The 11,859-nt window shown below is 30.8% G+C and overlaps 1 protein-coding gene across 1 annotated transcript in view; it reads right to left on the reverse strand.

Annotated features, from left to right (window-relative positions):
* Positions 1-10,307, reverse strand: part of LOC115891120 — a 31,106-nt gene extending 20,799 nt beyond the window's left edge. The window contains exons 1-3 of the mRNA XM_030911509.1: positions 10,104-10,307; positions 8,822-8,932; positions 6,472-6,535 (exon numbers count right to left, since the gene is read on the reverse strand). Of these exons, the coding sequence (XP_030767369.1) occupies positions 6,472-6,535; positions 8,822-8,932; positions 10,104-10,255 (327 nt within the window). The 5' untranslated portion in view covers positions 10,256-10,307. The remainder of the gene's footprint in view (positions 1-6,471; positions 6,536-8,821; positions 8,933-10,103) is intronic.
* Between the last annotated feature and the right edge of the window lie 1,552 nt (positions 10,308-11,859).

The raw sequence follows: 11,859 nt of genomic DNA on the forward strand, positions 1-11,859 counted from the left end.
AATTGTGTTCGTTAATAAATTATTTTAAATAAATGTGGATTTGAGTCAGAAATCAATATAATAATAAGTTATCAAAATTAAAGTCTCTGTTGTTATAAATAAGTATTTATTAAAAAATGAAATATCATTTTAAGGTGTTACTTTTTATCACACTGTCTAATACCCATACAAAATTCAGTTTTTGAGTATTTGGAGCAATTATTATTAATCAACGCAAACAGTCAGTTAATGTAGTTTGAATACTGGAATCATATTAATTGATCCAACAGTTTTTTTATTTTTTAATGAAATAAACAAATTATATCGGCAATATTAGTATCTGTACTCTTTAGAAATTTGGTACATCTTTAAAAATAATCTAAAATGTCAATAGTCCATGGGTATATTGATAAATAAGTTCTAAATTACAAGAAAATGCATTTTCTACGGAAACTTAAAGAGATAGGTAAAAATGGTATAATATAATTTGATAGACAATTAAATTGTGCATCTGATTCTCGTATAATATAGAGGGTGTTCCATTTAAATTAAACAAGTTGTTGCCGTTTGAAGCTAATAATTATTTAAAATAAATTTTTAGGCACTCTGTATAAGGTAGTATTATTTTTATTATTGCAACAAAATAACTGATCAATAAATAAAGTTCAGTAAATATTTAGTATTAAAAACTTTGATACCCTTGGAGAAATGAAGCCTTAAAATTTTTACTGCAATTTCACAAAATTGAAAATATTTCAAAAACGGTCAGGTTTAAGTGTGATAAACCTTAATCAAATTTACCTTTATTTTGATCGTAGAAACTAAAAATGTAATAATATACAGGGTGTTCCATTTAAAAAAATACAACTTTGATATTTTTTATTTATTTGGGACACTCTGTATCTTGTAAAAATATTTTTAAATTGTAGCTCTAATAGTCCTGCAACGAACCCAAAACTTACAATTTGTAAAAATCTAATCGTTTAGCTACAATACTCCGTGTCGTATGTGGTGAACAACCCTGTATTTTCGTACTTTTATGCTTCGGCGTAAAAGTGCTTTACTTTTATGCCTAGGCGTTAAAATGACTTTTTTATATTGTCAATCACGTCGCAAAAATTAATACTTTTGTGACGTTTAAAAAAATGTTTTATTGAATGTCAGAGCATTCCAAGCCCACTCTGACGCCGTCATTTATTTTAGGCAACTGCAAAACACACGCAAAAAATATTTTAACAAAATTCTAAGCCATAGACCATTAGAAAGCTAGTTTGATAAACTTTTAAATTTTTCTTTTTGCTTTTTTTTCTAGTTTGTTTTAAACGCCACCGTATATACACTTTCACTCTTCCAAATCGCCGTAGAGTAAAATTATCGACCACAAAGTGTTTACCTGTGTGTTTTTTGTGTTTCTTTGTCGCCGATTTCGTGCAAATTGCCGATTTTAGAGCCACGGAAAGTAAAAGTTTAGGTGAGAGTTAAATCGTTATCCAACTTAGCCGATTATAAACAAAGAAATCGCGAAAATTTATAACGGTGTAGATAATGCGTTTAATGTCATTATCGTGCTGATGACCGCAATGTTGTGTTCGCAATTTTATTTTCCCACTTGTTACAGTAATTAATATTAATATCTTATTTAAAATAATGTTTATATACAGGGTTGTTCACCACATACGACACGGAGTATTGTAGCTAAACGATGAGATTTTTACAAATTGTAAGTTTTGGGTTCGTTGAAGGACTATTAGAGCTACAATTTAAAAATATTTTTACAAGATACTGAGGGTCCCAAATAAATAAAAAATATTATAGTTGTATTTTTTTAAATGGAACACCCTGTATATTATTCTATTTTTGGATTCTACGATTGAAATAAAGGTAAATTTGATTAAGGTTTATCACACTTAAACCTTACGGTTTTTGAAATATTTTCAATTTTATAAAATTGCAGTAAAAAATTTAAGGCTTTATTTCCCCAAGGGTATCAAAGTTTTTAATACTAAATATTTACTGAAGATTATTTATTGATCAGATATTGTGTTGCAATAATAAAAATTTTACTACCTTATACAGAGTGTCCAAAAATGTATATTAAGTAATTACTAGCTTTAAACGGCAATAATTTGTTTAATTTAAACGGAACACCCTATATATTTTACGTGAATCAGATGCACAATGTAATGGTCTATCATATTGTATTGTTCCATTTTTTACCCTTGGTACTTCTGATGTCGAGGATGGAGAGCTGGCCTCTGTGGAGCCGTCTCAGATACTGGCTTTTCTTAAAGCCCTGAGACTGTATGATGAGTTATAACTCGTTATAACTCAAGAAAGGGGAACACACAATAGATCTATAAGGTCGCGGTGATTAACTCCCCTCCTAAACATTCTACTACATTCTACAACATGTACAAAAAGCATATTTGTTGCACTCAGCATGATTGCATGTTGCAAAACTCAACAACATATAAATATATTACAAAAACTGTTTTATAATCAAAAAATAAACAAAACTGTTTTATAATCATCTGCTGATGATGCTAACATGGTTAGCGAAACGCGCGTCCAGTGTAAAAGTAAAAGTGTTTTGGTGTATTGTGGTGATTTAGTGTTTTTATTTTGCTGTTTAACACCAAAGGTTCCAACCCTCAACTGTAATTAACTCGTAAACGAGCTAATAAAAAATATCTAAAGTTATTCTTTTGAATGTCGGTTTTAGTGCTCTTCAATAAACCTAAATAGAATTATTCTCTAAAATAATTAGGGAAGTCAATAATCGACCCCATTAAAATTTACATGGGATTTCCTATGTCCCGTCCGACGATGCAACACCCGGTATAATGTAAAATAATGAAGGGAGGCTACACCACAATTGAAAGTGGTTGAATACTCTGGAAATGATGATGTTTTGTTATAACGATGGTTTAAAATATAAAAAATCTTACAAAATAATACTACTAATAAATAGTTGTTTATATTTTTTAATGCTAGTTGGTAATTTTAAAAACTCGCAACAGAAATAGTATGTGAAACGCAATTTTTTACGTATTATACGCACTTCTCCAATCGCTAAAATATCTATCATTCGAATTATTGCAACAATATGACTGGATTTAATTAATCTCCTTGTGTAAACATTTTCTAGTATCGTATAAAATGTGGTCAAAAGTAGAATGTGCAGCGAACAGATGCATTTCAAGTGCATTTCACTCTCGAATGAATACATTAAACCAGAGAGATTTTACGATTCTAATAAGAGACATATCACAATCATTTTTTTTCTCTAATAATTTCTTTTTTCAATCACTTCGATTTGCTCGAGAAATTTTATTTATTTACGGGGAATACACTGAAAGTTTTCAATATACGGTTGTCTAATTATGGTTGTCACTTTGGTCCTCTTCTGATCAAATTGTAACTTGGAGAGTGAAACCCTCCATAGAGGTTCTTGCTAATGCTTTCGAGGGAAGAATTTTAGGGCATATGTTCATAGGAACTTTTTGTTTTATTTTTATCTGTAGAATCATCCACTGAAGTTAGATACACTATACAGGGTTGTTCACCACATACGACACGGAGTATTGTAGCTAAACGATGAGATTTTTACAAATTGTAAGTTTGGGGTTCGTTGAAGGACTATTAGAGCTACAATTTAAAAATATTTTTACAAGATACAGAGTGTCCCAAATAAGTAAAAAATATCAAAGTTGTATTTTTTTAAATGGAACACCCTGTATATTATTAAATTTTTAGTTTCTACGATTAAAATAAAGGTAAATTTGATTAAGGTTTATTATACTTAAACCTTACCGTTTTTGAAATATTTTCAATTTTGTGAAATTGCAGTAAAAATTTTAAAGCTTCATTTCTCCAAGGGTATCAATGTTTTTAATACTAAATATTTAATGAAGTTTATTTATTGATCGGTTATTGTGTTGCAATAATAAAAATAATACTACCTTATACAGAGTGTCTAAAAATTTATTTTAAATAATCATTAGCTTCAAACGGCAATAACTTTTTTAATTTAAATGGAATGCCCTGTATATTTTAGGAGAATCAAATTCACAATTAAATTGTCTATCAAATTGTATTATACCATTTTTTACCTATCCCTTCAAGTTTTTGTAGAAAATGCATTTTCTTATAATTTAGACCTCATTTATCAGTATATCCATGGAATATTGACATTTTAGATTGTTTTTAAAGCAACAAATGTACAAAATGTACAGACTAGTAATAATATAGTTTTTAGCAAAACGATAATATTACTAGCCCATTTGTATGCAAAAAGAAAACTATTTAAATCTTTATAAAAGAGTATACCATTAATTAAATATAACACCATTATTTCCCCCCATATACTAATTAATGACATACTTAATTGTGTTTGTTAATAAATTATTATAAATAAAGTCTTTGTTGTTATAAATAAGTATTTATTAAAAAATGAAATATCATTTTTAAGGTGTTACTTTTTATCACACTGTCTAATGCCCATACAAAATTCAGTTTTTTAGTATTTGGAGCAATTATTATTAATCAATGCAAACAGTCAGTTAATGTAGTTTGAATACTGGAATCATATTAATTGGTCCTCTTTAACAAATATTTAAACAGTTTTTTTTTTATTTTTTAATGAAATAAACGAATAATATCGACAATATTAGTATCTATACTCTTTAAAAATTTGGTAAATCTTTAAAAATAATCTAAAATGTCAATAGTCCATGGGTATATTGATAAATAAGTTCCAAATTACAAGTAAATGTATTTTCTACGGAAACTTAAAGGGATAGGTAAAAAATGGTATAATATAATTTGATAGACAATTAAATTGTGCATCTGATTCTCGTAAAATATACAGGGTGTTCCATTTAAATTAAACAAGTTATTGCCGTTTGAAGCTAATAATTATTTAAAATAAATTTTTAGACACTCTGTATAAGGTAATATTATTTTTATTATTGCAACACAATAACTGATCAGTAAATAAACTTCAGTAAATATTTAGTATTAAAAACTTTGATACCCTTGGAGAAATGAAGCCTTAAAATTTTACTGCAATTTCACAAAATTGAAAATATTTCAAAAACGGTAAGGTTTAAGTATAATAAATCTTAATCAAATTTACCTTTATTTTAATCGTAGAAACTAAAAATGTAATAATATACAGGGTGTTCCATTTAAAAAAATACAACTTTGATATTTTTTATTTATTTGGGACACTCTGTATCTTGTAAAAATATTTTTAAATTGTAGCTCTAATAGTCCTTCATCGAACCCAAAACTTACAATTTGTAAAAATCTAATCGTTTAGCTACAATACTCCGTGTCGTATGTGGTGAACAACCCTGTATTTTTGACACCCTGTATATTAAAATTCAGCATGGATTCAATTCATTGGAATTGACAACAAAGATTTCTCTATAGTGTTCTATCCCTTGAAAATTCCATATTTACTAATTTTATTTAGTAAAATATGTAGAATTATTTACTAAAAAAAAACAAGAAAAAGTTATTATAAAAAAAAACAAGCGGTTTTTGCTCTGATTTGAACCAGCGTTGCATTTCCAACCCTTCTGTTAACAGTTGGCTTGAAACAAAACCACTATTAAATCGAAAACAATAATTTCCAGGTCGTATTTGCATATATGAAAATAATTTTCACACCCAGTCGATCAACAATGAGCAAAAATGACGTTGATTGTAACGCGGCTGTACAATAGAATCTTTCTTTTTTCAGTGTGATGTGCGAACCACAATGTATACTGCGTAATATATTGTATAATGCTGTTGTTTAATGTACCAGGTGTAAAATATATGCATATTATCGTGCATTCAAAACGATTAGTATAAATGTATAAAAAAAATCATTATAATAGTTTTTTCTATAAAAGATCGTAGCTCAATCAATCAAAAGCGCGATATTACCCTAGCGCTTTATTCAGGGAACGCTGGCCGCCTCATTAATTTAAGTATAGATAAATCATATAATATACGATAATATTATAAATATATCTTTTTATTATTTCAACAACGATTTTTTTGTCTGCCCTTTTGCATACGGCTTTTTAAATTAATTAACAATAAACATGACATTCCACCAACCGACATGCATGTATGCGATGATTTTCTTCTGTCAAAATTCTATGCCTCTTTCGCGTTGTCTGCCGGCATTTCAGCCACGAGAAAAATGTCTGTCAACAATTTTACACGTTTCTTAATAATAAATAAAAGTTATTTGGCAATTATAACTCGTGTACCTTATAATATTTTTAGTGTCAAAATTTCACCCTTTCGATTGGCCGCTCCCGCTTTAAGCCCCGTGATCGCGCTGGCAGACATGACTATTTCACAATGGCTACACAAAAAGATACTTCACACAAAAAATTAGCCATGTAACGATGATAAGGGTTTTTATGTAGCCAGCTCTCGGTCTATAACTTTACTGAAATTGAGTTTTTATTAACAAAATGAGTTTTTTACCTGAATTTGGTTGGTTTCGTAGTCAGCTGCCGGCAAGTTATGACCATCACCTCGTTTACCAAACCTATAAAAATGCAAAACAAAAAAAAATACATTAAATAAGTCACTTACTATCCATATACAGGTTGTTAACTGGACAGTTACTTATAAGGGAACAGAATGACAACACTGCCTATTGAGAACGCATGCACTTTTAAGGTTGTCGCCCACTAGACCGCAGCGCGACGCGGCGCGGCGCCATGTGGAAATTTCTTTTGTCTGCTTGCCATGTATTTAAATGGACGAACGCACATCAGAGCGCGCAGCGCAGAAGCGCGCCGCGGAATTTCCGTCAAGAAGTCGGGAGACTTCTCTAGCAACTTTTTTCCGTCTCCCGCGTTTTGGCGCGTTGCAGTGTGCGTACTCACATGGGAAATAATTTTGCATTCGAGTCTTTTCAGTTGGCTTTTTGACTAGGAACTAGTGATACGTATCAATGGTAGAATTGTATTTTTAAAGGTAAATAGTATGGACCAAATATGCAGGACATTTTTTTTTGGCCGGATAAAAATGTTTTTGAAAACGTTTATAAAGTTTTTTCAGTTCATTCTTTTTATAAAATTACGATGTTTCCTGTAATTATATCGATCTCCTTTATCGATTAGATATTATTAAAACTATACCGGGTGTTTCTCAAAAGTGGTCCACCTCTATAACTTCTTTATTTTTTCAGATCAAAAAGGAGATTTGGTAGGTTAGAATTTAACATAAATCAGGATAGATTGACGTATTCAATTATTTTATTCGATAGAAAATGACACTCTGAATAGAATGATATATCATATGTCAACTTTTGACATTTTCGCATAATATGGTTCGTTTGAAATTGTATAGTCTATAAAATGAATAACTTTGAATTTTCACCGTTATTTCTTACCAACACGGCAAATATAAAATCCATCTGTCAAAAAAGTTACTGATATTCTTTAAATTGAATGCCTGAACGAATCAGATAGGTAACTCTTTTTATTTTCGTGAAATAGAAAAGGAAAATAATAAAACAAGTGATAGTTCTTCCTCTTCTACCAAAAATCAACACGAAATGTCATAATTGTCAAAAGTAAAATGTCATCAGCTTTTGACATTTCTAAATATCAGACCAATGCCGTCTCTAATAGAACAGCCTCGCAGCGGGATTTATGACGTCACGCTAGTTAGATACTATGGATTAATAAATATGTGTTAGAATACATGGAAAACATAACTATTCCTCGTATTTTTTGTTTGTATTTTAAAATCAATGTTTGTTTTTCAAATACAAACCAAAAATACGAGGAATAATTATGTTTTCCATGTATTCTAAAACATATTTATTAATCCGTAGTATCTAACTAGCGTGACGTCATAAATCTCGCTGAGAGGCTGTTCTATTAGAGACGGCATTGCGTCAGCATGGCCGCAAGTTGCTAACCTAATAAAATAAACACTAAAAAAGCCAGCGGGAACTGTCAAATTCAAAGTTATTCGTTTTACGGACTATAACATGTGGTTCATGACGACAATTTGACTCGAAATACCAAGTGTGTGGTATCAAATTATTCGTAAAAAATGCTTTTTCCAAATCTGCTAATGACCAACCCTTGTTCCGTTTCAAAAAATTGAGATATGATTAAAGAAACAATTAGGGCATCTTTTAACCGGTCAGGACAAGACACGAAAAACATTAGACGATCAATTCTATTTTTCCAAGGCTTCTTGATTAAAAATTAGTGTTTTTAACACAGCCATGGCACTTTAGATTGAAATTTAAAGTACGATTTTTTAAAGCGAAAACGTCAAAAGCTACCATATGATATGTTATAAAAAATATGATATGTCTGAAAAATAAAAAAGTTATAGAGGTGAACCACTTTTCAGAAACAACTAGTATAAGCATTGGTTTTTTATTACATATTTCTTATATTTGATCCAGTCTGAAGATTTGTTAAAAAAATACAAAGTCTATACAGGAAATGTCAAACAAAATTATACGTCATGAATGTCAAATGCATACCTTTCTGGTAACCTGATAACTACTATATTATTTTTATATATAAAGCTCTTCTTTAGACGAATTTATAAAATTGTTTGGTTTTTCCTATATACATTTCCACTAAATCGGAGGTCATTGCAAAAATAGTATTTGTTTGGTTATGGGACGTTTGATTAAAAGAAAATGTATAAAAGTAGGCAACGCTGTGCCGGTCAAGCTTAATCACGTGATTAAAAGTTTATTTGGCATGAACTGTAGCTGACATCTTTTGACTTTTGACTTTTTTTATAAATATTGCTCAAATTGACCTCAGATTACATGGATTCTTCATGCGCTCACCTCGGTCTGGACTTATGAGCATACAGGTCGTCCAGTTGTTGCAACCTCAGCATTTGTAGCGCTCTCTGTACTTTCTGGCCAATTTCAGCAGGCATAGATACACTCCTCAAGCTAGTTCACATGAAATATCATTAGGAAACATTTCTAAAAATACTCTACTACTATTTTATAAAAAAAAGATTCGGCGATTTCTCTATTGAATAAATACTGTCTATTGACGTGTCGTATGTTGGCTTCAAGGTCTCTATTGAAAAACATTTCTATTTATTAAATGGTCTAAGATTTTTTTTAATAATTATCATTTTCAAAGTAAATAAAATTTAAGAACAAAGAAAATATAACCAAAAATTCCGTATTTGAAATTTGAATGTCGCGTCCATTTTAAAGAATATTTTAAGCTTTTGTTATAATATAATAAAATGAAACGTTATTTTTACTCTTGGCAAATACAACTTCATTTGCTTTGTGTAAAATTGTCGTACACAAATATACAAAATAACTATGTTACTCGGATGTTTGTTATATATTTTTTCCTTCAAAGTCCCACAATATAAATTCTTCTGTCCGTTTTTCAGAGTCAACTTGTTTAAACAAACAACAATATAAATTTAATATAGCTTTAAGCTAGCTTCGGCACTGGAATTCAAATTAAACTCATTTAATTTGTTGGAGAATTCAAGAAAAATGGCACTCGTTAGTTCGTACTTCTTTTTTTAATGTGCCTTTTGAAATTTAAACTTTATAATATTTAACCAACAACAAGAAAATGTATCAAAAGCTTTTTTGTATTAGTAAAGCACAGGAATTTTAAAATCTCTTATATTTAGAGCCCGATTTAGGATTAATACCAATTATTCATAAAATATACAAGGATATTTAACGCTTATATACGGGTTTGAGCCGATTTTTAATAGTTTTGGACTATTGGTAGTGTGTTCAGCTTCCAAGTGTAAACGCCGCAAGGACAAGAAAGAGCAGGGAATTACGTTTTATAGCTAAAAAACAGTCCACTCTGCCTTTTTAGCGTTTTCTTATTGTATTTGATAATTATTTTTGTGATTATTATTATGTGCTACACGTCGATACTAGTTTTGTGCCTTTTGTTAACATTTTTTTTGCTCGCTATCACAAGCAGTATACACCATAGGCGTAGTCAAAACATTTATCGAAAATATAAATATCTCTTCGAGCAGCTAAGTTATGAAAAATATATGCCACGGCACTGTTTAAATATGCGCCCCTGTAAATATGTGCCACGGCAGCTGTCAAAAATCACATGTACCTAGGTCTGGCGATTGAGGAGTACAACTGGTCGAGCTTCATGAGTTCCCTGTACATATTCTCGTCTCTAGATGGAGCCGCCTTGCTCACGTTGGTGCTCATTAGGGCAAGGGACAATCCGAAAAACAACCATTTTAGTGTAGACCACCACATTTTTTAGGGATTTTCTTCTTTTGTTTAGTTGAGCGAAGTGGAAACAAAGTCTTTGATTCTGAAAAAAAATAGAAAAAAATAATTTTATATACGTAGTTACATATAATACAGGAGATATTTTAATTTAACTCAAAAGTTATTTGGGTCATAAATGACCTAAATACAAAATATTTTCATGGTGTCTGTCTGTCTGTCAGTCTGTCTGCCGTCTGTAACACGATAACTCAAAAACCGCTGAACCGATTTTAACCAAATTTGGCACAAAAATACTGTGGCACCCGAGAATCTGGCCGTTAGTTTTTGGTGGGGGTGGGGGGTTGGTAAGGGGGTATGAGAGGGGGTTAAAAATTTTAAAAAATCGTCACTCCAAAATTACAGTAGCTAGAAAAACGCGGTTTTCAAATTAAGATTAGCAATAATATTTGCAACAAAATTTGTAATAACATCAAAATCAGTCAAAGTCGCAGTTTTCGAGATATGAACATATTTTAGTATGGGCGGCTATACGTGCCTCCCGGCGCCAATTTTTTCATTATGTACAGTTCGTCTGCTGGATCTGTGTCTATGAAAGGAATGCGGACAAAAAACATTTAAATAAACAGCAATATATTTTATACGTCGACTTGACGAGTACGACACCGCAAATCGCTCCGCCCACTCATTTTATTGGCCACTTGCAAATTTGTCCAATTTTTATTGATGGGACGCGTCGTCTCATTTTTTACGAAAAACATCGAGAGAATATCGTTTCCCCTCTCACGGATACTCCGTAGCCACAGAACGGACAGACGTACTGTAACGAGCACTTTGTTTACTCATTTGTTTCGTCGAACTGCTTGAATTCATTTTTACTTTTAATCAAATCGGTCGGTGTGAGAAACTATTGTAGTGTAACAACCCAAATTCGTCAACAAAGTTGAAGTTCGAATTCTTTTTCGCTTGTTTTTTACTACCCGAAACAGCGTTACATCACACAACCCTCGTACCTGAGTACAGGGCCGGCGCCGGAAGGGGCCACGACGGCAACTAAAATATTTAAAAACAGTAACGAATGACCAGATCAATAATTAAACGGTACTATAAATTTCCACATTAAAATATTACCAATTATCACACACCACATCACATAGGGAAGAATATCTGACTAAACATTATAAACACTACTATATCCTAGACGTATCCTATTATAGTTTACTGAAATTATGCTCAAAAAATCCTTTGCATGAAAGCTTTGGGATAGTTTTAATTTCTTCCGTTCTATATGTTTTTTGGGTGCCCTATTTGAAACTGGGATTTGCGAATTCATTTTCGTGGAAAAATCTTAAACAAAATAAAATAAAAAAAATATAAATCTGATTTGTTCGTAGTATTTTACTTATAATTCAAAAGCTATCAACTTTTTGTAAATAACATTTCTTTCTATAATTCTTGTTTTTATAAATTTTCTCTAAACAAACTGTTTTGGGTCAAGAGCCAGCAAAATTGGCAGTTTTAGACTGACTGCTCAAAATCGCACTTTTTCTACTACCCTTTTATTTGTTATTAATGGCTTGGTTTGGTAAATATTGGAGGTAAATATTCATTCGCAAGAAGCTGAAGAGGAT

The sequence above is a fragment of the Sitophilus oryzae genome, unplaced genomic scaffold (assembly GCF_002938485.1).
Source record: "Sitophilus oryzae breed Bouriz unplaced genomic scaffold, Soryzae_2.0 scaffold_966_pilon_pilon, whole genome shotgun sequence".
Lineage (NCBI taxonomy): Eukaryota > Metazoa > Arthropoda > Insecta > Coleoptera > Curculionidae > Sitophilus > Sitophilus oryzae.